Raw genomic sequence first — 24,593 nt, 5'->3', positions numbered from 1 at the left:
GCGGCGCTGGGGGAGGGACGGCGGGGAGCTTGTGCCAACCGCCCCGGGCACGGAGAGTGCACGAGCGCTGCCCACGGAGCGAAAGCTCGAGGACGTCTGATTCCAGGCTTTGCACGACCACCGAGGAAGTCCCCCTCACGCAGGACAAGCGGCCCCTGGGCCCGGCCCGGCTCCCTAGGATCGGGTCCCTAGGGGGTCAACGCCAGCGCCCTGTTGCTGCTCTGTGCGCCCGCGTGGTCCGCGGCTCCAGAGGCACTCGGCAAGTTGGCTCTTCCCCATGTCCTCTGAGTCACGCACTGATACACGAAAATACAAAAGTCACTCAACGTTCCCTTAAAATATTCTCCGTGTGGGAATGTGCCGAGCACGGGGGACCCGAGACCTGCGTGTCCGCCACTGCCGAGGTCAAGGACAGTGTGAACGGCAGCGGAGCAGCCGAGCGGCCGTGATCTCTTACCTTCTCCCTCCCTCGCCCCCAGCCGGGGAGGGAACCGGGGCCGAGGTAGGGACCTGCGTTAAACACCCTTTCCCTCCTTCCAGGGTTTGATCACCAAGGGCAAGGGCAGGTTCCGCGGGGCAGAGGGCAGAGGGCAGAGGGCAGTGGCAGGCTTGCTGAAAAGGGGTGGAAGGGAGGGCGGGCATGCCCTCCAAGGGTCATCTTGGACGCTCAGGTTCAAAGTCACAAGTCACCCTGGGCCACAAAGGCGAAGGGAGGAGGTACAGGACCCACTAAACCATGGGCGAGCCTGGAAAATACAGTGCTTGGGGTGGGGGGGAGGCACCAAAAACTACCTTTACTGTGCGATCCCATTTATGGGAGATGCCCGCGGCAGGCCGACCCCAGCCCGCCTGGTTTCCAGCCCCGGGCCTCCTTCCCCAGCCCGAGCAGCACGTGCTCCCCAAGCGGCGTCCCGGACAACCCCGCCTGCTTTCCCATCTCGCCCTTTGCACACGCGGGTCTCTCCCCAGAGAGGCTCTCGGGCCTCAGGATCCGCAGCCCCCCGCTGGCCTGGCGACACCGGAGCTGCCCCATGCCCCTGGCGGGCACCGCATCCCCACGGGACGTGCCCGGCTCTGGGAAGGCAGAGAGCGCGGGAGCTCGAGCCCGGTCATGGCCCGCGTGACATCAGCCCCTTTATAGAGGGGGAAACTGAGGCCCCCAGGGGACGAATGAAGCTCCCCCCGAGGTGGCATCAGGTAGCGTGGCTCGTCACACAGTGCTCTTTGCCTTACCTTCACCCCCCTGGCAGTTGTCTGATCAACGACTTTGACTTTTACGTCACCTGGGGTTGGAGCCCTACTTTAAAGACCCTTAGGTAGGGATCCCTGGGTGGCGCAGCGGTTTGGCGCCTGCCTTTGGCCTGGGGCGCGATCCTGGAGACCCGGGATTGAATCCCACGTCGGGCTCCCGGTGCATGGAGCCTATTCTCCCTCTGCCTGTGTCTCTGCCTCTCTCTCTCTCTCTCTCTCTGTGACTATCATAAATTAAAAAAAAATAAAAAAATTAAAAAAAAATTTAAAGACCCTTAGGTGGGGCTCCCCGGGGGCTTTAGCTCAGGGCGTGATCCCGGGGTCCGCATCGGGCTCCCCCCGCAGGAGCCTGCTTCTCCCTCTCTCTCATGAATAAATAAAATCTTAAAAAAAAAATAAAGAACACCCCCTAGGTAATCCCCGGTTATCGTCACTAACAGCCTCTCCACGATCCACAAGGGCTCAGCATTTGTGGCCTCACCCTGGGGACGGAATGTCACGTCGTGGGCAAGTGCGGGGACCGCGGGGTCAGGGAGCCGGGTTCTGGGCAGCCCCGGGCACTCAGCCAGGGCGACCCTGGGAATCCAACTGCTCCCGCGGGGCCTCCGTTAGTCGCAGGGAAGGGGGATGGCAGCAGGGGGCTCCGAGGGCGGCGTCAGTTACCTGCTGGTTCACAGGCACTGATGCTGGGGTTGGGGGAGCAGGTGTCCGGGAGGGGCTGGAGGCCTTGGGGACAGGATGGGAGAGAAGAAGGGGCCAGCAAGCAAAGGCCCATGGGAAGCCAGGGCAGGCCTGAAAACGTTTCATTAAAGATACATTTATTAATTGAAAAATAATTATTTTTCTCTGGGTGGCTCAGCGGGTTAGCACCGTCTTTGGCCCAGGGCCTGATCCTGGCATCCCGGGATCGAGTCCTACGTCGGGCTCCCTGCATGGACCCTGCTTCTCCCTCTGCCTGTGTCTCTGCCTTTCTCTCTATCATGAATAAATAAATATTTTAAAAAATAATTTAAAATAAATAAAAGCACGCTTCATGAGTGGTAAAGTCTATCATGTTAGATGGTGGTGATGACGCCGACGAGGAGTTTCCTGGGGAAGCTTCCCCGCCCTCCCGACGTGGGGAAGGTGCTCCTGTACTTCCCGCAGGCCAGCGCGGATGCCCGTTCATTCTGCGTCTCCCCCGTCGTCGCGGGGCTGGAGCTCCCGAGATGGGGTGCCTTCGTCCTGTTCAGCTTGCTGTCCCCAGCACACGAGGCGCTGTTAGCAGCCCGGAGAGGTTTGTTGATTGAAAGGAAAAGGAAGGAGAGGGCCGCCTTGGGGGCTCAGGGCGTGACCCCGGGTTCCCGCGTCGGGCTCCCTGCTTCTCCCTCTGCCTGGGTCTCTGCCTCTCTGTCTCTCATGAACAAATAAAATCTTAAAAAAAATAAAAAAAAAAAAGTGGAGGGGGCGGGGAGAGGAGAGGTAAATAGAGCAAGGTGCTGTGAGGGACCCACGCACCGCAAAGCCTCCAGATGGGGAGCCTGACTCTCCCGGAGGGACCGGATGCCACCCATTCACGGGGGAAGGGCCACTTAAATCCTTTTCCATTTCGGGGTTTTCCGTGTCGCGAGGTAGGTCACACACAGGGATGCAGGAGCAGTGTGCACAGTTTGGAGAACTCTAAAACGAACACCGTGTGACCACCCCCCAGGCCAGAAGCAGGAGAGGTGGACAGAAGCTTCCAGGCTCTCACCTCTTCCCTCCTCCCTCCAAGTGGCCACTATCTTGACGTTTATGATAATCTTCTCGCTTCTCCTTAGAGTTTACCATTCGTGTCTGCATCCCTAACCGACGGTTTAGCTTTGCGCATTCTTGGATTTTGTAGGACGTGAATCACCCTGGGTGTGTGTCCTTTGGAGACTTGCTTCCTCCCCCCACCCCCAGCTTTGGGACATGAACCCTCGTTGCTGAGTGTTTCTCCCATCATGCGACGAGGCCACCAATTTACTCATCCATCTACTGCTGATGGACTTTAGTGAGTTTTCCAGTTTGGGGCTGTTACAAACAAAATGCTTCTAGAAACATTGTTGCTCTGCCTTGTGGGATGTTTAAATGTGGTGGGTTTGGAGGCGTGGGCAGCCAGGTGGAGGGAGGTTGAGAATCATTCTGCCTTCAGGGTCTGTGAAGTCCCTAGTGTTGTGAAATCGAAACTAGTTTGCACGGAGGTAGCCGAGAGTGGAAGAAATCCGTGTTTTTCCGAGTGTGGCCCCAAATCACCTGGACAGCGTGTGAAAGATGCAGGTTAGAAGGCCCAGCTGGACTCTAGCAAAGGAGAGCGCGGAGATGACGCCTGAACAGGTTGCAGCCGGCTGGCTGGCGGCCCACCCCTCCCAGGAGTCCTGGGGCTGTCTGTCCCAGGGGTGGTGGGACACACCTCGAAAGCCAGTAAAACGTTAGGATATTTTGAGAGGACTGGGTAGGGTGCCTTTGTCCCCAGGAGGCCCACCCCCTCCCTTCCGGCTGCCTCTGCTGTGGGGGGGCCCTACTGACGCTTGCTTCTCTACAGTCCACCCCCTGGGCCCTATTCCTGTCCTGCTCCAAATGCTCCAGAACACTCAGAAGTCTCCTTTGAACTGTATCGTCTTTCCACGAGCCTCAGCTTTACCTCAACAAGGCACCTAGTTTTTGTTTTTTTAAGAGATCTAAAAATTCACAGAATTGAACATAAAGTAGAATTCTCATGCCCTTATCCCCACACTCAACGTCCCACACGAGCACAGTTCATCACAGTCGATGAACCTACATCAACACATCGTTCTCACCACAAGTCCAGTTAGATTAGGGTTCACTCGGTGTCCACACTCGATGGATTTTGACAAATACGTGACATGTAGGCACCATTTTCACTACCATAAAAATCCTTTTCGTCACCCATTCATTCTGCTCTCCCCTCCTCAACTCTTGTCTTTTTATGGTCTCCATAGTTTTGCTTTTTCCATCGTGTCATGTGGTATGTAGCCTTCTCAGATGGGCTTCTTTCACTTAGTAATATGAATTTGAAGTTTCCCCTCAAGTCTTTTCATGGCTTCGTAACTCATTTCCTTTGAGTGGTAAGTAATATTCCATTGTCTGGACACCACAGTTCATCCACTCACGTAATGAAATCTTAGTTGCTCCTAAGTTTGGCGATGATGAATAAAGCCCCTATAAACACCCGTGTGCAAGTGTTTGCGTGGACATAAACCAAGACGTGCAACTCCTGGACTATATGGCTGAGAATGTTTAATTTTGTAAGAAGGTGCCAAACTGTCTTCCAAAGTGGCTGTATTCCCGTCAGCAAAAAATGAGCACTCCCTCTGCATCACAACTTCACCAGCATTCGGTGGCGTGTTTTGGATTCTGGCCATTCTAAAAGATGTGTAGCGGTATCTCATTGAGGTTGTAATTTAGGCAAACAAACAACTACTCACTTTTTTCTCTGTGGTTTTGGGGTCTCATATTTTAAAAATTTGCACAGCAAGTTATGAGGCAGGTGATTTTTTTTTTTTAAATTAGTCTTATTTACAAATACTTACAAACATTTCTTAAGACTAATTTTGTAGGGGCACCTGGGGTGGCTCAGTTGGTTAAAGGCTCTGACTCTTGATTTCAGCTCAGGTCATGATCTCAGGGTCGTGGGATCAAGGCCAGGGTAGGGCTCTGTGCTCAGCGCAGAGTTGGTTTCAGATTCCCTCTTCCTCTCCCTCGCCTCCCTATGCTAGCGATCACTCTCTAAATAAATAGATATCTTAAAAAAAAAAAAAAAAGGCTAACTTTTTTTTCCCCCCTCTTAAATATAGGTAAATGCAGAGGGGACGCCAGAGGAAGTTTTTCTTCAACTCTGCACAGCTATTGACTCTATTTTCTGAAGACAAAAAAGCATGTACGTTAAGGAGAGTGGAGACAGGAAAAAATACGAAAAGGTTCATCCCTTAACACAATATGTTTCAAGTTAACCCTTTTGTGTCGTTTCTGTGCCCCCTCCCCCTCCCCAAGGCCCAATCCTGACGTTGCTGTTTGCTTCCCAACTTGACCTGAGAGGTGTCTGGAAACCATGCATGAATATTTGGTATTCTCCAACCTTTTCTCCCTAATTCAGACAGCTGTCCGCCCCCAGCACGCACACTTATCTATCCTATAGGTTGCGCCTCAGAGCTGCTAGTATGTGAACAGCAGTGCAGTGCCAGTCTGTGTCAGCTGTGACCGCAGGACTTGGGAGTCTGACCGTTTGGTTTCTAGCAAACAGGGGGTGAGCACCCAATTCCCCATCACATTCTCCTTTCTCACCCCGAGATTTACATGCTGTTGCCTGAAGGGCCTTAATAGGAGGGGCAGGCCTGGGCATCGCAACTAGTGGCTATGTCCTCAAGTCTCATCCACTAGCAGTAGCTCGGAGCCAGAGACTGGGTTGAGAACTGTTGATAAACTTGCTTAAATGTGAAAACTTGGTAAGAAATAATACAATGTGAAGTTGTATAGCTTTTTCCAAGACAGTAAAACTCACACTAGTCGCCAATGACACTTGTCCATTCATTTTTAGGAAGCTGGCTACTTGGAATACTGTCATAATGGCTAAGAAAACAAATTGGATAAACTGTCTAACCTAATCCCTTCAGTACCTGGTGGTGCATTTCAGCAACTGCACTTGAACACTAAGGACCAAAAGTAACTGAAAGCATGAGGTGATTTCTTACTGCATCCACCAGACTAATGTCAACTTAGTTTTGATTTGACATGATCACCCATTTACTTATTATTACTGTCGAGCAAGTAAGACATAAAGCAACAGTAACCGAACTAATGAGGGTAGGAGAGGCAGGTCAGTCCCTGGCGTTGAACAGATCCCAGGCCTTTAATGGGGTCGTGCAAACCTTGTCTGTATGTAAAACTGTATTTTCCTTGCTTCAAACCAGTGAAGTCTGGGTTCTCTTTTGTGCTATCAGTTGCCAAAACAGAGCTTCTTATATATTCTACTGGAATAACTGCATCTTCCATTCAGTCACTACAAAAGCCCATAGTTTCAGTTTGCATGACTTTCTCCCCCCCCCCCCCCCTTCAATGGTTGTGTTGATAAGGATCCAATTCTGGGACAGAATTGTTATTTTTAAAGTCATTTTTTTTTGAAATGGATATGTACAAATAAAATAAATGGAACACAACATAACTCTTTTTCTATTTATTTGTAACTCACATCATTCTGGAAAGCACTTGAAGCCTTATTCCAAACAGAATTAGAAGCAAACACAGTAATAGTTGAGATTTAGGATATGCTCATATGGTTTTAATCTTGGCCAGAGATCAGTTTTGAGCTATTACAGAGAGAATTCTCAGTGTACTCATGATACATGGTAATTTTTGTATTTCCTTTTGCTCTAGCAGTCATTCTTAAACAGAAATGTCAGTGTTTGCTAAAGAAGAAATTAAACTTCTTTGGTTACAATTATGCCTCTAGTACCAAAAAGGGGCATGTTCCTACAACTCACACAGTTGTCAAAATACTTCATTACCACCCCAGTTGTCACACTCTCTATGTGGGGCGGGGGAGGGACAAGGAGCATTTCAGCAAATTAAAGAGACTTAGAAGATGAAAATTACCAGTTATGCCAAAAACACAAAATGACTCTTTGTAGGGATTAACATTCTTTAAACACATACCACATATTGGCAAACACAGTCCAGGCCTACCACAGCTCTAACAGCTTGAGTAAGGGAAATGAGATAGTAGGGCAGCCCACAGGGGAAGGAAAAAAAGAAAAAGAAAAACCAGCTGGGAGTAGATGGCTTTGCCCCTAAAGAGTATCCAGAGATGCAACAGACTGCTAAAACTCGTTACTGATGTGGGTAGCGTGAAATGACATCGCTACCTTAAAAGTCACAAGATTTTAAAACCAGGAAAGGATCTTAGAGGGATCTGCCTAACAAAAGCCCTTGTGTGAATGTAAATAAGACATCAGAACAGGATCTAAACTCCTTCACAATGGTCCACATTCACCTGCTCTGGCCCCGCACCCCGTATCACCCCATCAACTACACTCTCCTCTTGCTCATTTGGCTCAAGCTACACTGGCCTCTTACTGCTGCCTAAACAAGCCACGCTCTTCACTTGCTCTCCTTTTGCCTCTTCCTCCAGGTTATTCACAAGCTGATTCCTTCATTCTGTCCAGGTCTCTGTTCAAATTTACACTTGTCATCAAGACATTCTTTTATTATTCCATCTGAAATGACAGACAGGTCCCCACTCCTCTATCATTTTTCTTCAGGCGCTATTTTTTCTTCATGGCATTTATCTCTGCCTAACTTTACAACATATTTTATATGTACTTGTTCACGGCTATTCTTCTACATTAGACGATAAGCTCTATAAGGCCAAAGCGTTATATCCTCAGTTCCACACATGGCATTATTATTGAGAGCTAACGTTTAAATCCTCTGAACCTTAGTTACTTCACCTGTACGGTAGAGATCACCATAATAAGCACCCTCATAGAGGTGTGGTGAGAATTAAATCAGTTAATAATACATCTGAATCATTAACTAGTTCCTAAAGTTCGATAAAACGTGGTTTTTAGTCAACATTTATTTACTGAGTGCCTCACTGACAATTGGGACTGGGACCCAGAATTTCTACTCTAGTGCCCTTTCACTCTAAAAACATGGCAGAGAACCAAGATACATGGCCTAGCTGGGGACCCAGAGAGAAGCCTAATCTTCTCAGCCACCCAGGGTTGAACTACATCTTCCAGATAAAATAGGATGAATTCTTCAGTCCTCTCAGGGCCCTGGAAAGATCTGAGGCAGGCCTCTAAGGGCCCCCATAGGCACTTACAGACACATTCAGACATTAAGTGGTGTCTCCTACTTTCCTGGAGAAAAAAATATAACTCATCAAAACATGGATCATACTACCAATAAATATCTACTGAAAATCTACTAAGAGCCAAGCAGGCCATAGGGATACAGGTCGACATGGATGGTCTCTGTCCTCATGGTGCTAAATGTGATACTACTCTCAAAAATCCATTTAATCGGCTACATGAAAAGTTAAAAAAAAAAAAGTCATATTTTGGGGGAGGGATCGTATCAACAGAAGTGTATTTTCATAAGGTTAGGAAATAAAAACATTTCATAGCCTAAAAAAGACAATACCTCCATAATCGTCGTGAGAAAAAAAAAACCTACTTGTTATTTGGGGACTTCCAATTCTATCCACTACACCTAGAACAACAGCTTTCAAACTGTTATTCACATTAAGAAATAGTTTATATAGCATGCCACAGTTACAACTAAAAAGGGAATTTCACAAAAGAGTATTTATCCTTACTACCTGTGAAATACTATTTTCTTTAAAAAAGAAAAAAAAGTTCTTCATATCTCAGTATATAATTGTGTTCTGTAATGTAATTTAAACAAAAGGGAAAAAGGGAGAAGACTGGATAAGGCATACTGTTAAGTGAGAGGCACCAAGCAAGCAAGGAAACTCTGTCTCAGGCAGGAGGCTTTGCCTAAAGCCTCATGATTACATGTCAAATCAAATTAGAATATGTAAATTCTATGCACTTGTGGTTTTGTAACTCCCGAGGCAGACTATTTCCCCATCTGCAGATCTGCCTCTATATTCTGTGCTGTGAACCCGGGCCTGTACGAAGGTTTGTAACTCCAGGAACCACACCACACCAGAAAAACAAGACTGAAAAGCAACCCTGCACACTTCCGCCTCCACCACCTTAGTGACGCCTGACACAAAGGGGAATATTCTTGCTCCAGAAAGTGAGTAGTGACTCTGGAGCAGTCTGTCTAGGTTAAACTTTACTAACTCTATGACCTTATTAAGCAAGTCATTTAACCTGTCTGGCTAGATCTCCTCATATGAAAACAGGATAATCAACGCACCTTTCTCCTAAGGCTGGGAGAATTAAATCTGCTACTATATGCTTGCTTGGCACATAGTAAGCACTTAATTAGTATTTGCTATTATTATTAGTGCACATGACACCAATCAAAACTTCCTCTGCCTAAACCTTAGAGCAGTGGTTTTAGGTGTCATTCAAAGTTCCTTCAGTTCTTAGCAAATAACTTGAACACATCTCAGGAAATACAGTTGACCTACTGAATACCACTCAATACACAATGCTTTAACAAGTCTGTCTGTGTTGTCTCTTAAAGCCAATACTTCTTTGTAGGAGATGCAAGGACTACTTGCAAAAGACAGCCTTGCCCCTTCCTGCAGTCTGCAAATTAGAACGACAACACGTTACTACTACTACTACTATTACTACTACTACTACTATTACTAACTCTAGAGCCTTTTAAAGCCAAGACTATATGCTTGGAGCTGAAAAATGCAAAATAAACACATCTTTACTCAAGCAGAAAATAATCTTCTTTGCCACTTAAGTTTCTCAAAATCTCTGCCCTTGAAAAATATATTTAAGTGGATTTATTTAGTGTATTGTTTACATCAGAATTGTATCACACACAGTCCTCTTCCAAAGCTTCCAAGCTTCCAAAGCTTATTATACTTTATGGGATTTTTTTAATGGACCTGAACGGTTCTCCAAAACTAATCATAGTATTATCTCTGTCTTGCTCATAGTAGCTGTCCTGCTACAAGTTGAAGGTAGATTTCCTGGCATAGTCACTTAACATTTAATATCAAAATGCCCAAATGTTAATGATTCCCTCTTCTCCCAACTAATTAATTCCAGGGTGAGAGGTTAAGCTCAAGTCCATTTCCTGTTATTCCTGATGTAATATATTTTATCAACATCATCAGTAATCTTTAATCAATATATTACTTTAAAATCTTCATATTTCTATATTTAAAATTATATTACTTTTTTCAATTAAAAAAATTCAAGGTATGATTTTAGTACCTCACAACATACTGAAGAACTAGTAAATAATGTTCCCTTGATTTAAAATTGGAAAAAACTCTAAAAATTAGCTGAGTATTAATATTAATCTTAGAATATTTATATCATCTCTTTCAACAGTTAATGATTGCCAGTGAATACAGTGATCTTCAAAAACCATCTGCTTAATTAACACGTGGAGGGGGGCTTACTTTCATCAAAAAAGAATAAGAGTAAAAAAAAAAAAAAAAAAAAAAAAAGAGTAAGAGTAAGAGTAAAATTTTTCAACCTTAAGTTTTCCCATCCGGACATTAACAGTGGCCTCTTTAACCATGGTGTGTGTTCTTCTTGTAATCCTAACTTAATTTAGTGTCTCAGCACACACTGAGTAAAAATATAACCATCTTTTCAGAGAGCTTCTCACGTTCAACCCATTTCCATAATACTAGTCCTTACTCTTTTTAAAGGACAGAAAGGTAAAGCAACCCCTTAAAAAAAAATTTTTTTTTGGTTTTAACACTAGTAAAAAAAATCCAAAATCTAACCAAAAGGAAGTCACAACAAGCATTCTATAATATAAACAGACAGTATCCACATAGTTTATTTCTCACAGTTCTCCTGACAAATGAACATTATTCAAGAACATACTGTATACACAGATAAGAAGAAACATACAAAATGTTTTAAATGATGCACAACAAAATCCAGCAGTATAAAAGAATGCATGTGAACTCTTGCTCACTGCGCAGACTAAATTTAATCACTTGTTTAAATAGTAATAAAAATACAATCTTTTATGGATCTTGTGCAGACTACAAAAGAGGGAAATTATTACCATATATATGATTTTTATATTAGGCAGTTTTCTTTGATGAGTTGCACTGACAACTCCAAATACAGAGGCAGAAGGCTGTGTATTTTAAAGGAATTAATGTTGTGAATTAGAGACTTTACACAGTTACTACCACTGGCACTTTTCACCATAGTTTGTACACATCACATGATCATCTTATATAACATTACATTTAAAAAATATATCTGAGTGACAATTTTATAACATTCACACACCATGAGCTGGTTAAGGAAGCAATGCCACAGTTGCCTCCTGTAGTGCTTCGCTGTTGGTAATAAGGACAGTTCATTGTGGTTAAAAGAAATTAGACATCAATATGGTTAAGCAGCTCCGATTTACTAAAGGCCATCAGCGGCCACCACTGGGACAGTGAGTTCTTTTAAAGTGTATATCCTAGAAGCAAATACCATCATTGGTTAAAACTTTGTCTAAGAAGTCAGCTTCTGTGCCGAAAACTATTTTCACAAAACTGAAAGCTACTAAACTGTTTTAATATAAATACTTTGTCTTCTCATTATCCTATTTATGACCGAGTTCTTTGAAACCTTTGGAATTTACTCTCTCTTTAATGTGTGCTCTCGTTTCCATCTCACCCATTTAAGATCACCACCTGAAAGGCTTTAGGGTGGTGATGAGAAATTCACCAGGGAAACCCTTTGCTCACCAGGAATGTTCAGCTGCTGAACAGTGATCTAGAGTCACAACGGTGCAGAGCTGGACTTGACGAGAACACTCAGGAAGCTGTCATGCTGTGAGTGTCATTCAGGGAAAGCAGAGAATCTTTCCAAACTGTGCACATAATTCACAATGATACCATTGCTATGTGTTGAAGAGGACTAGTATATGATGTTCTCTTCCATGTCATCTGTTTGCTGGAAAGTAGTTTGGGTCAAGGTAATTATAACTGGTGCCCTGGGACACACAGTAGTCTCTGTCTAAGAATGTCTCTGACCTATAAACAGGTTCTAATTGGTGATCTTCCTTGTGAATATCTGTTTCATGTAGGCTGCAGAGAAAACACACACACACATCATTACATGACACTGGATGCATTTTTGTCTAGACATTACAAAACTTCCTCATAGCTCTACCTATTTAAATCCATTAATCTAGCAAAATCTCTAATGGAAAGTTATTCAAGATGTGATATAATTAAAGAAAATTTCTTAATTGCCTCGAACAACACAGTTTAATCCACCAAACGTGATCCTTTTCTAAGTAGTTTAGAAATCAAATTCACCAGTGGCTGAGAAGCTCTTTACTGGTTAAAATGTGGCACCTACAGTGAAGAAAACACTTACCAGTCTGAACAAGAATCACAGAAATCCAAAGACATTTCTGGAGGACAATCCTGGCAGTGCCACCGAACGCCCTGGATAGGTTCTATGCCACAGTTATCACACTATGGAAGTTTCAGAGAGAAAAAATATTAAACAACATTGTTACAAAACCTTTTTTTCCTGCTGGGAAACACAAACACAAAATGTGCACAGAAACATCCTCTCCTCCCTCCCCATGCACTAGACAGCAGAACATAAAAACTTGTCAGTTAAACACAATTTCTAGCAACCTAGCAGAAATTCCATCCATTCAAGATACAAGTACAGGTGGGTGAGAGAGACATTCTAATAACTGAGGGATAACCTTCAATATGCTTTAATTTATTTTTTAAATTCTTAAAGTTTAAAATTTTTTTTTAAATTCTTAAAGTTTTTATTTTAATTCCAGTACAGTTAACACACACTATTCTATTAGTTTCAGACATATAATATAGTGATGCAACAATTCTATACATGACTCAGTGCTCATCCTGAGAGGTATACTTTTTTTTAAGTTGATTATTTTTTTAAAGACTATTTATTTATTTATTTGAGACACAGAGATGTAGGCAGAGGGAGAAGCAGGCTCCCTACAAGAAGCCCACTGTGGGACTCGATCCCAGATCCTGGGATCACGCCCTGAGCAAGGCAGAGGCTCAACCGTCGAGCCACCCAGGGGTCCCTGAGAAGCATACTCTTTACTTTTTAAAATTTTAAGTAAATCCCCTGCAAATCTGGATTGATTATTAATAACTGTTTACTTTAAACGGACTTCAGACCAGGGTATAATGACTGTGACTGAAAGCCATAGTTAAAACTACACAAATACATTACAGAACTACTGAACAAGCTATTGTTAGTGAACCCAGGTAAACACAAAGTCCTCTCTAAACTTTTATCAAATTACTCTTCAAAGCCTGAAGAACCCTAATACCAATGCCTATCACACAAAGAAAAGGCAGATCTAGCTCCTTCCCAGTGTGGTGGCATCGTGGTAGCCCGTAGCCTCTCCTGGGCAATTCTGAAAATCAATCTCATTTCTAGTTGCTTTGATCATCAGGCCGACCAGAGTGGCTGACAGATGAGTAAACAAGCCACAGCTGGGTTTTACAACAAAATTTTGAGAAGTGGAGAGTTTCCTCTTGAAAGGCCAGAGATACCAATTAGGAAAATTTCTATTGGAGAAGCAGGGTTATGGAAAGACCAAGAGGAAAAAAAAATCATTTAATATAGTCTAACTAATGGCCATATAAGAGGTTCAGCGGTATAATAATTTTAAGTTTCCGTGTATCGGTTACAGCACATATCAGTATGTTTATATGTATACCGCTACCAGCAACTCTTACATAGTTCCTGGTCTCATTTTTACTTCCTCCAATCTCACCAAGTACAGTCAATTCTAAAGGCCCAAGTATTCTCAAACGTGTCAATCTGATCTCTCAATTTCCACAGCCACCAATCAAGCCCAGGGCATTCTTAACTTTTGTCTAAATTACCAAAAGAATGTCTAACCAGTCTTCCTGCCTCCAGCCCCACCTTCTTATTCATTCTCCATACTAAGTCCAGAATGATCTTCTCCTTCACTTAATTTTTTTCAGTTACATACATAATACATGAATACATTACTGTTTACAAAATTTAACAATATAGTAGTGAGAGATTATCCACTCTAAACTCAAAGACTATTAATACTAATAGTTTAAGTATTAGGAATGATTTTTATGAAATGCAAATTTCATGTTACTCTCTGATTAAACTTCTTCTTTGGTTCTTCAACACTTCAAGGAAAGTTTAAACTCCTCAGCAAATCTCCAAGGCATCTGAATAGCCTTACTACTCTCCAGTTCTCTAGTCATACTCAGCTATTTTACTAATTTAACTTCTCTAAATTCCTTATGAGATGAAAACAGAATAAGGACAGAAACTAAGTCCATCTTGCTTACTAGTGAATCTTTAGCACTTAAGCAAAGTGCCTGGAACATAATAATGGGTATTTCAAAATTTTGTGAAATGAATGGACATACTTCTACTAGCCTGGAAGGGGAAAAGAAATTTCTGATCTATGAACAGCAACAAAGAGAGAAATAGGTCCAATGGATGAAAGGATAAAATAAAAAAGTCATGCACACAATGAAGTATTATTCAGCCACAAAAGAGAAAGAAATCCTGCTATTTGTGACAACATGGATGAGAAAGTAGAGGACATTATGTGGAGTAAAATAAACAACAGAAAGGAACAAGTGCTATACGATCTCACTTATATATGAAAACAAAAAACTCAAACTCATAGAAGCAGAGAGTAGAGTGGTGGTTGCCAGGGGTTGACAGGTGGGAGAAATGGGAAGAGGTCAGTCAAATGATACAAATTTTCAATTATAAAACAAGTAAGTTCTGGAGATCTAATGTACAGCCTGGGATTAGTAATATAGTACGGTAGACTTGGAATTTGCTGAAAAAGTACCTAAGTGTTCTCACCACACACATACAAAAAACCTAACTATGTGAAGTGCTGTTTTTGCACCTGAAAATTTTGTACACCTTAAATATATATAATTTTTGTCAGTTATATATCCGTAAAGATGGGAGTAAGAAAAGGAAATAGACAAAAAAATCTCATATTTTACCTCAAAATATCTGTATGTTTGTATTCTTTCCACTGAATCATAAACCTATTAACATAGTATCTACAGCACACTACAGTTAAATGAACAGTACTAGAGCTAAACTTACTTTTATCTGTGTGCTGGAAGTCTGGATTTTAAAGCTTCAGAAACTACCTTAAATCTTTTATCACCCTTTCAAAAACTGAATAAATGATAGAATTTACCTTGAAGCCCACATGTTGTACAAATCCACTTTCAGCTTGCATCTGCTGGAGTTTCTGCTTCTTTAACTTTTTAAACTGTAATAGTTCCTTATATTCAGGTAAATTCCTATACATGATAGGAATACTTTCTTCGTCCTAATAAAAAAGAGAAAACGAAAATGTTTGATAATTAAAATGAACTAAGTATAAGAAATACTGACAGAATATTTTCCTATTAACAAAATATTTTTCTCTTGTAAGATACCTCACCTTATAGGGCTCATAGAAAATAAGTGCTGCTTTTACGAATATTTTAGACTAATACTTTTGGAGGGCTTCTGCTTTTTTTTTTTTTTAAGATGTACGTATGTATGTATGTATGTATGTATGTATTTGAGGAGGTAGAGGGGCACAGAGAGAGGGAAAGACAGTCTCAAGCAGACTGCACACAGCACAGAGGCTGCCGCGGGGCTCGATCTCACAAACCTGAGATCACGACCTGAGCTGAAACCAAGAGTTGGCCACTTAGTTGACTGTGCCACCAATGCACCCTGGAGGACTTCTGAATTCAGTAGTAATACTGAGTTACAGTAGACCATCTAACAAAGTACCAGGGGATGACTCCCACCTCTGCTGTACATGAATGCAGGCTCAACCCCATCCCAACACATTCATGGCTACTTGAGATACTCTTTACAATCTATTTCTACTGATCTGCAGGAAGCTTCTCTTCTCTGAAAGATTTTTATACTTCCTCAAGTAAATATAACATTTTCTTAACCATGAGCAAACCCCAACCTCTGCTCTGTAGTCTCAATGACCAAGGCAGTACATTCCTGTCTTACCCAAGAGGATAAAGTAAATCACAATTATTTAGAAGAGAGTACAAAAAATGAATACTAAAAACTACATAAATATATGAAATTGCTACATAAATCACTAACTGCCTCAGACTTATTCTCCCAATTTATTTGTGCTCTGCCATCATTGATCTATTTCTTCCCTTAGCTACCTCATGACTGATCCCATGGTCACTAATTTCCAGTGTTCCTAAAAGCATCTACAATTCATGGACCCCATCCACATTCTATCAATTACGGTGCAGACAATTCCTTCCATTCCTCCTGTTCCTCATGTTAGGTACTATTAACTACAATGTTGCTTTTATGTCAAGGAAACTGCTGTTTACAGATATTGTAACATTTACCCAAGGTCTCACAATTAGTTGCAAAGTCCTGATTTGAACCCAGAGTTTTCTAAATATTTAACTCCTTACACACTCAGCAACCTAAGGCCTAAATTTAAGAGTTTTTCATAATTTTTCACTATCTTATATCTAATCCAACCAAATCTGTCAGTATTTAATACTTTCTAAAATCGTTCGAATCAGTCCTCTCTATAGTATCCACTCCTTCCTCAGGCCCCCACCAGGACTTAAAATCTCCAAATGGCTTCTTGACTGTCTACAGAGTGAAGTTCAAAGTCTTCAACTAACAAAAGTGTCCTTACAATCTCATACTTCACCTACCTTATCTCACACTCTCTTTCACCCATTTCTAATTCTTGTCAACTAGAAATGTTAAATTATAGCCATTGCCTTCCTATGTTAGCACGGAGGATGATAATGTAAGTAATGTAGTAAATATGTTAACACTAATAAATATGTGACCTAAATAATGGAGTAAGAAATTTTATGATGAAATTTATTTAGTTCAGATTTTTAAGCAAATACAGAGTAAAAACTCTGCCAAACCTTTTAATTTTCATTTTAGGGCTAAGGATACTACTAACTTTGGTCAATAAGACTTAAGAAAAGTTAAATCACCTCAACCATCATGATGGCTACTATCAAAAGAGAAAACAAACAAACAAAATAACGAGTCTTGGCAAGGATACAGAGAAACTGAAACCCTTGTGCACTGTTGGTAAATATGTTAAATGTTGTGCACACTACAGAAAATAGTATGGTGTTTCCTCAAAACTTAAACGTGAAATTAACACATGGACCCAGCAATTCCACTTCTGGGTTTATACCCAAAAGAACTGAATGCAGGGACTCGAAGAGATGCTTGTACACCTATGTTCATGGCATTATTCACAACAACCAAGTGTCCACTGACAGATGAACGAATAAACAAAAAGTAGTATATACCTACCATGAAATATCATTCAGCCTTAAAAAGGAAGGAAATAGTGACACATGTTACAAGATGGATGAAACCTGAATATGTTAAGTGCTAGAAGTCAGTCAAGAAAGGACAAAACCTTCATGATTCTACTTATATGAGGTACAGGAGTAGCCAAATTCACAGAGACAAAGTTAAACTGGTAGTTGCCAGGGGCTGGAAGGAGGAGGCAATGGGGAGATGCTGTTAAATGGTTCTGAGTTTGTTTCCCAAGAAGTAAAGAGTTCTGGAGACTGGCTGCACAAAAATGTGAATACACTTAACACTACTGAACTATACACTTAAAACTAATTAAAATGGTAAACTTTATGTATTTATCACAATTAAAAATTTTTACAAAACACCCATAAACAGAGTTACTTGTTATAATCATTTTTTTAAGTTTAAAGGGGAAATACTATGACTAATTTCGAAAGAGACTAAAATGGTGTACAGATTTTAAAACTGTATGGAAGTACATACATGAAGTCATATTCTCTCTAGATATTGCTCTTTTGAAAAGAGAAATTGAAATCTATACATTTTACCACTAGTGGCTTCATAAATATACATTTGAATAACTATTTTAAAATAATCAGAATGATTTAAACTGGTGCTCATTTAAAAATAAATCAACCAAACCAAAAGTTAAATTCAATCTACTACATATATTCATCTACTTCTCATCTGGCTAAATTTTGTTCATCCTTCAATTGCCAACTCGACTACCACTTCTTTAGAGTTCTTCCACTTAAACTCCAAATCAAAATACAGTACGTCTTCTTTTTAAGTAGGCACCACACTGGGCCTACATGGGACTTGAACTCACAACCCTGAGCTTACAACCTGAGCTAAGATCAAGAGTCTGATGCTTAATCAACTGCATCACCAAGGTGCCCCCCAATCATTTAAAAAATAAGAAAAATCAGGGTGCCTGGGTTGCTGAGTTGGGTGTCTACCTTCGGCTTCGGTCATGGTCCCAGAACCGGTTCTCAGATCAAGCCCTGCATCAGGCTCCCTGCTTAGCAGAGAATCTGCCTCACTGTCTCCCTCTAAGGATGCTTGCCCCCCTGCTTGTGCTCTCTCTCTCTCAAATAAATAAAATCTTAAAACAAAAAAACAAAAAAAACGAACAATTAAGCAGTTATACTGCCTTTTTCATATATACCTTAGGGTAATCAAACAGTTGAAGGAGAGGGGGTTATTTTACAGAATAGTCTATCAAATAAATTTAAAAAATGAAAAAAATCACTATTTTGTAACATCTAATGAATTAATGAATCCCAGTAACAATCAACGGCTACTATGTCAAAAAAAAACAAAACAAAAAAAAAACAAAAAAACAAAAAACTACCCAACCAACAAAAAAAGGACAATCACACTGATATATAAGTACACATGAACTAGACCTGCCCACCCTAACAAACAAATCTGGGTGGTGCAGTCCGTCAAGTGTCTGACTCTTGGTTTTGGCTCAGGTCGTGATCTCAGGGTTGTAAGACTGAGCCCTAAAGTCAGGCTCCATGCCCAGGGTGGAGTCTGCTTAAGACTCGCTCTCATTCCCCCTCTGTCCCTATACCCTGTGTTGCACTCTCTCTCAAATAAATAAATCTTAAAAAAAAAAACAAAACAAAACAGAAATAAGTATGAATCTGGTCAATTATCTAGACCTCTTATCAATTTACAGAAAATTCAGGGAACAGAAAGATAGAATAATTGACATTAAATTCTAATCCAGTTTTTCAACAAAAAAGTTCTAAGAGGAGAAAAGGGGGTGGAGAGGGAAGGAGGAAATATATTTCAATTCTTGACTGGGGGAATGTGAACTGAGTGCATATTTGCATAGAGAATTATCTTTTTGTAACATGATAATAATACTCTGTAATGTCTGGGACTTGCTCCAAAATAATCCAGGATGGAGCTGAGGTGGGTAAGAAGTACAGGTGAAAATAAGATTGCAACAAGCTGATAATTACTGAAGTTGGGTGATAGGTACCTGTGGGTTCATTATACCACTCTATTTTTGCATGTTTTAAAATTTTATTTTATTAATATAGTATCTATAGAATGCATTATACTATTCTATTTTTGCATGTTTTAAAATTTCTTTTTTACATGTTAATGTACATAATGATATATATTATGAATATACAAAAATTTTTTTGAATAAACAACAATTTAACAATATATTGTTTTTGCTTTAACAATATATTGTTTTTAAAAAGCCCATAAATTTGACTGGTTAATTAAGAGAAACCAACATTCTCTGAAGAGAATAATATAAAACTTCTGATGCTCTCATTCTGTATCCTGATCTGTATAATACATAGATAAATATATAGGTATATACATTTTTATATAAATAGATAACTTACTGATGCCTCTTCAATAGCAGTGTTCATGTGGCTATGAAAACAGGATCGGTCATCATCTTCATCCATATATACTGGTGGTTCATGGGAAGTCATGAAAGTGGAAGGTTTAAAGAGATGCTTATTAAGGGGATGCTGTCGTCTGCTTGTTGAAGACTAAGTGAGAAAACAAATTTTTAATTGGGACAATGGAAAACCATTAAAAGAATCAAAGATAATCAAATATAACAATTGTTTCCTCTAGCTCTATCTATTAAAAGGATTTCGGCTCTACCCTTCAGCATAGTCTTATGTGTTTGTTTTTTCTAGATTATCTAGATTTTTAAAGCACAACTAGATTAAAAAAAAAATGTAGGGGGAATACCCCAACACCAGTACCATGGATCACACGCTATCTAGATTGTATTTGGATCCCCCACAATGACCACACTCTTTTCAAATGCTAAACACTCCTCTTACAGTCCTCTCATAGAAGTTCATCAGGGAGGATGAAGTAGCGTAAGCCAGATATAAACCAAGTAAAAACAAACAAAACAAACTTCCACAACATGATGAATGTCTAAAAATACTATCTAACACTGGTGGACTGCTTACTGTATGTCAGTGTCATTTAATTCCTACAACATTCCTACAAAGTAGTTACTATCACTTCTCATTTAAAGATGGAGGTTAAGTTTCTTGTTCAGGGTGCTGCAGCTAGATAGTGGTAAGACCAAGATTACACACTAAGCCTGTGTGGGACTAAAGCCTTAACTCTCAAACCACCTGTAGAGATCGCCTCTCTTCATAGACAGTAGAGCCACAAAGGATAATCTCAGCTACAAGCAGAACCATCATTTCATCTGTTTTAAGATTCAAGGCAACGGGGGATCCCTGGGTGGCTCAGCGGTTTGGTGCCTGCCTTTGGTCCAGGGCGCGATCCTGGAGTCCTGGGGTCGAGTCCCGCATCAGGCTCCCAGCATGGAGCCTGCTTCTCCCTCGGCCTGTGTCTCTGCCTCTCTCTCTCTCTCCCTCTCTCTCTCATGAATAAATAAATAAAATCTTTAAAAAAAAAAAAAGATTCAAGGTAACAGTGGCAAGGAATCACTCTGTATCTGTGGCTAGGCTACATCTCTAGAGTCAAAATGCTAACTTAAAATTCAGTGCACATAAAGGAGGGAACACATTTAGGTTTCTTTAGGATTCCTGTTATCATTACTAGTCTTAACTATGAAAATATAAGGTACCCAATACACCTAAAGTTAACTTGGAAATTAACCATGAAAATTAGATATAAGGTACCCAATACACCTAAAGTTAACTTGGAAATTAACCATGAAAATTAGAGCTGTTAAATTAAGTATCAAGGTACCAACATTCCAAAGTTATAGGATGAACTCCATATATTTGATATAAGTAATGCTATATTTAGGAGTAGGGGTGGAGGATATTCAAAATATTCAAATCAACTGACAAAACAAGCTTCCAAAGCATGGTAAAATGACTAAAAATAAAACTTGTAAGACATAGAGCTTTACAAATAATATATTTTTTAAAGATTTTATTTATTTATTCATGAGAGACACAGAGAGAGAGAGAGAGGCAGAGACACAAGCAGACGGAGAGGCAGGCTCCACGCAGGGAGCCCGATGTGGGACTCGATCCTGGGACTCCAGGATCATGCCCCCTGGCCAAAGGTAGGCACTAAACCATTGAGCCACCCAGGGATCCCCAAATAATATTCTTAATGTAAAATTATGTAAAACAATAAGGAAGCTTCAATAAGGAAGGGTAACAGCATCAGATACATACTCTTAGCTTCTTATCTGAAGAATGGCAGTGATGGTGGAGAGGAAATGTCAGGATGATTTACAAAGGAAATGAAAGAGGCCAATTTTGTGCTTTATTTTTTGCAATTAAAGCAAAAAAATGGCTACAATATGATGCAGTGGTTTATATAGGAAAGAGGTAACAGCTTTTTCACTGTAGAGAGCAGCAAAGAACAGTCGAAAAGGCTTGGGATTAGAATCAAGAGGTCAATGGTTCTCAGACTTATGACGGGACAACTGACTCCATTTACCTTAAGGCTTAGCTTTTTATTTTTAAGACTGTATTTTTAAGTAATCTCTACACTAACATGGGGCTCCAACTCACAATCCTGAGATCAAGTCACATGCTCTATCTACTAAACCAGTCAGGTCTCCCAAGGCCTAGTTTTCTCATCTATAAAAAATGCTGCAGGGACGCCTAGGTGGCTCAGTCAGTTAAGTGTCCGACTCTTGCTTTCAGCTCAGGTCGTGATCTCAGGGTCGTGGGATCGAGCCCTGTATTGGGCTCTGTTCCAGGCATAGAGCCTGCTTGGGATCCTCTCTCCCTCTGCCCTACCCACTCTTTATCCCTCTCTGCCTGAACAAAAAAAGGCTGCATTGATCTAGAGCATTTAATAAGAAGAATAAAAGTTAGCTATCAATATTATTACCAGTAAAGTAAAAATGATAATACTAAACTACACTTCTAGAATTGTGGTGAGGCTTAAATAATATATTTTAATAAACATTCCTATTTTCGGGTTTATGTAGCATATCTAAAAACAGAAACTGATTGTGTCTATTGAAGACTCACTCTAAAACTTTTAATATCACAAAGGCCTTTCTGATGTACATTCAATCTAAATCTTTCAAGTAGCACCCATTCACAGAAGCTAACCTTCTCCTAAGAAAATAGCAAACATAAGGATCATTCAATTTCACTGAATAGCAACAACGGAATCCTATCGTTATAACAAAATGCTTATAGTAAGTTGGATTTTAAAAATAAGACAATTTTGTTCCGATAAATGTATGCATTTTTACATATACAAATTCTGACTTTGATAAGTTTAAGATCTAAAGTTTACTTTCTCCATTTTCTTTTTACCTTTTTGGAGTATATATATAAGTTTGGTGTTCTTCCTGGGACTGGAATGCCAGCTTTAGTTAGTTTTATGAAATATTTCTGCACTCGGCTGGCAACCTAAGGAAACACAAAAGCCATTTAACGTTATTACAAGACATGCAATACTTGAATGGTTTTTTTATTTTTTGAATGGTTTTTTAAAAATTAAAATATACCTGTGTATCTTAACGGATGCTAACAATTTAAAATTTATCAGAAAACCTAGAAGCAATTTTAAACTGCCAACAAGCACACTTATATTTTAAAACCTGGAAAAATAAAAATAAAAATAAAATAAAAATAAAAAATAAAAAAATAAAACCTGGACAAAAAAAAAATTGTTAAAATAAAGGAAATGTGTTTGACTCCAAAGCTAAACACATATTTTCAACTAGTGAATGCTCATGCTTATAGCATTAAAAACATATCTATTAATATCAACGATAATCTGAAGAAGAAAACTGCTAGTTTTTTTTTTTTAATAAAAAAAGACAACCAGAGAATACTTAAGTAGGTCACAAATCTATTAGCATAGTCTAACCGAAAAGTACACAACTTGGCGCACTCACTAGACATTCAAAAAGACACCAAAATAAATACATTACATCCTTATTTTTTATTTTTTATTTTTATTTTTTTTTTATTTTTATTTTTTTATTTATTTATGATAGTTACAGAGAGAGAGAGAGAGGCAGAGACACAGGCAGAGGGAGAAGCAGGCTCCATGCACCGGGAGCCCGACGTGGGACTCGATCCCGGGTCTCCAGGATCGCGCCCTGGGCCAAAGGCAGGCGCCAAACCGCTGCGCCACCCAGGGATCCCAACATCCTTATTTTTTAGTAATGATCTGAAGCAGAATTAATTATGTCAAGTCGTTTCTGAACTCAACATAAAATATACTATGTTAAAAACAAAACAAAAACCCACATACTATAGCACTGCGTAGGTAAATATGATGTAACAGATTTGCTGATGTCAGCTGCCATTATCTTTCATTAAAAAACTATTAAAAAAAACATGCCAGCAATACAGGGCTGTCTCCTCAATCACCTGTTTTGCTGTCCTATTGCCCAATTCATCTGCTATCTTCTGCCAGCGTCGAGATTCTACTTCTTCAGGAGGGTATTTCAGGAGTAGCTGTTCAAGCTTTTTCTAAGACAAACCGAAAACCAAATTTAAAAAAGTTTAATATTGACTTTCATAAACAGATGCACTTACATAAATGAATAAATACATTTGCACCTCCTTTTAAACTATAATATTCCCTTCCAACTTTGGAGGTTAGGTCACTAACAATCCTCATGGTAGGAAAAATTCTCCTAAGGAACTCAAGACTTTACAGGAAAAACGAGATTAGAGAATAAACCTATGGAAAACCTTATAAAGATTTTCTATTCACTTAAGTAAAAATACAGCACCAAAAATTTTTTAATTAATTAATTATGCTTTACACATCTTAATGATTTCCACTGACCATTTTTTCTTGGTAGACTATGGTTGGGTTTGCCCCTATAGATTTGACAAAAATGTCATTTGGATTCAGATAGAATACATAAAAGAGACTTTTCCTTTCTTTGGGTGGTCTTCCAAATTCTTATCTATACCCTAAAACTGTCCCACAGTTTTTTTTTTTTTTTGTTTTGTTTTTTAAGATTTATTTATTCATGAGGGACATAGAGAGAGAGGCAGAGTCATAGGCAGAAAGAGGAGCAGGCTACCCGTGGGGAGCCCAATGTGGGATAATCCCAGATCCCAGGATCATGTCCTGACCTGAAGGCAGACACTCAACCACTGAGCCATCCAGGTGTCCCTGTCTCACAGTAAAGATGCAGAATAATCTGGATGCTGGAAATGAAGATTTCCTAAAGCTTTTCATTATAGCTATGGGGTTAATTCTCATATCAAATAGAGATTTGTCTCAAAACTTACCTAAGAACAATCCTAGCCATATGCCAAATCGTAACAGAATACTCTGGCATGGCTTTGTCAGCTCCCCTCCGTAACAAAAACAAGAATTCACTTTGAGGCACTGCTTTACTTGGCC

The 24,593-nt window shown here is 40.4% G+C and overlaps 2 protein-coding genes across 7 annotated transcripts in view; one reads left to right on the top strand and one right to left on the bottom strand.

Moving 5' to 3' along the window:
- The window catches only part of AK5 (adenylate kinase 5), a 237,479-nt gene extending 231,051 nt beyond the window's left edge, over positions 1–6,428 (top strand). For both annotated transcript variants that reach the window (XM_038541633.1, XM_038541632.1), the window contains exon 14: positions 5,070–6,428. In XM_038541633.1, coding sequence (XP_038397561.1) covers positions 5,070–5,138 — 69 coding nt within the window. In that variant the 3' untranslated portion in view covers positions 5,139–6,428. The remainder of the gene's footprint in view (positions 1–5,069) is intronic.
- Positions 6,429–6,430: 2 nt separating this feature from the next.
- The window catches only part of ZZZ3 (zinc finger ZZ-type containing 3), a 102,294-nt gene continuing 84,131 nt past the window's right edge, over positions 6,431–24,593 (bottom strand). For all 5 annotated transcript variants that reach the window (XM_038541630.1, XM_038541628.1, XM_038541627.1 and 2 more), the window contains 6 exons: positions 23,600–23,701; positions 22,532–22,627; positions 19,640–19,792; positions 15,121–15,255; positions 12,276–12,376; positions 6,431–11,980 (listed from right to left, as the gene is read on the bottom strand). In XM_038541630.1, the coding sequence (XP_038397558.1) occupies positions 11,836–11,980; positions 12,276–12,376; positions 15,121–15,255; positions 19,640–19,792; positions 22,532–22,627; positions 23,600–23,701 (732 nt within the window). In that variant the 3' untranslated portion in view covers positions 6,431–11,835. The remainder of the gene's footprint in view (positions 11,981–12,275; positions 12,377–15,120; positions 15,256–19,639; positions 19,793–22,531; positions 22,628–23,599; positions 23,702–24,593) is intronic.

This window comes from Canis lupus, chromosome 6, assembly GCF_011100685.1.
Source record: "Canis lupus familiaris isolate Mischka breed German Shepherd chromosome 6, alternate assembly UU_Cfam_GSD_1.0, whole genome shotgun sequence".
Lineage (NCBI taxonomy): Eukaryota > Metazoa > Chordata > Mammalia > Carnivora > Canidae > Canis > Canis lupus.
Note: the sequence above shows the minus strand (reverse complement) of the source record. Positions and strands in the feature narration are given on the sequence as shown.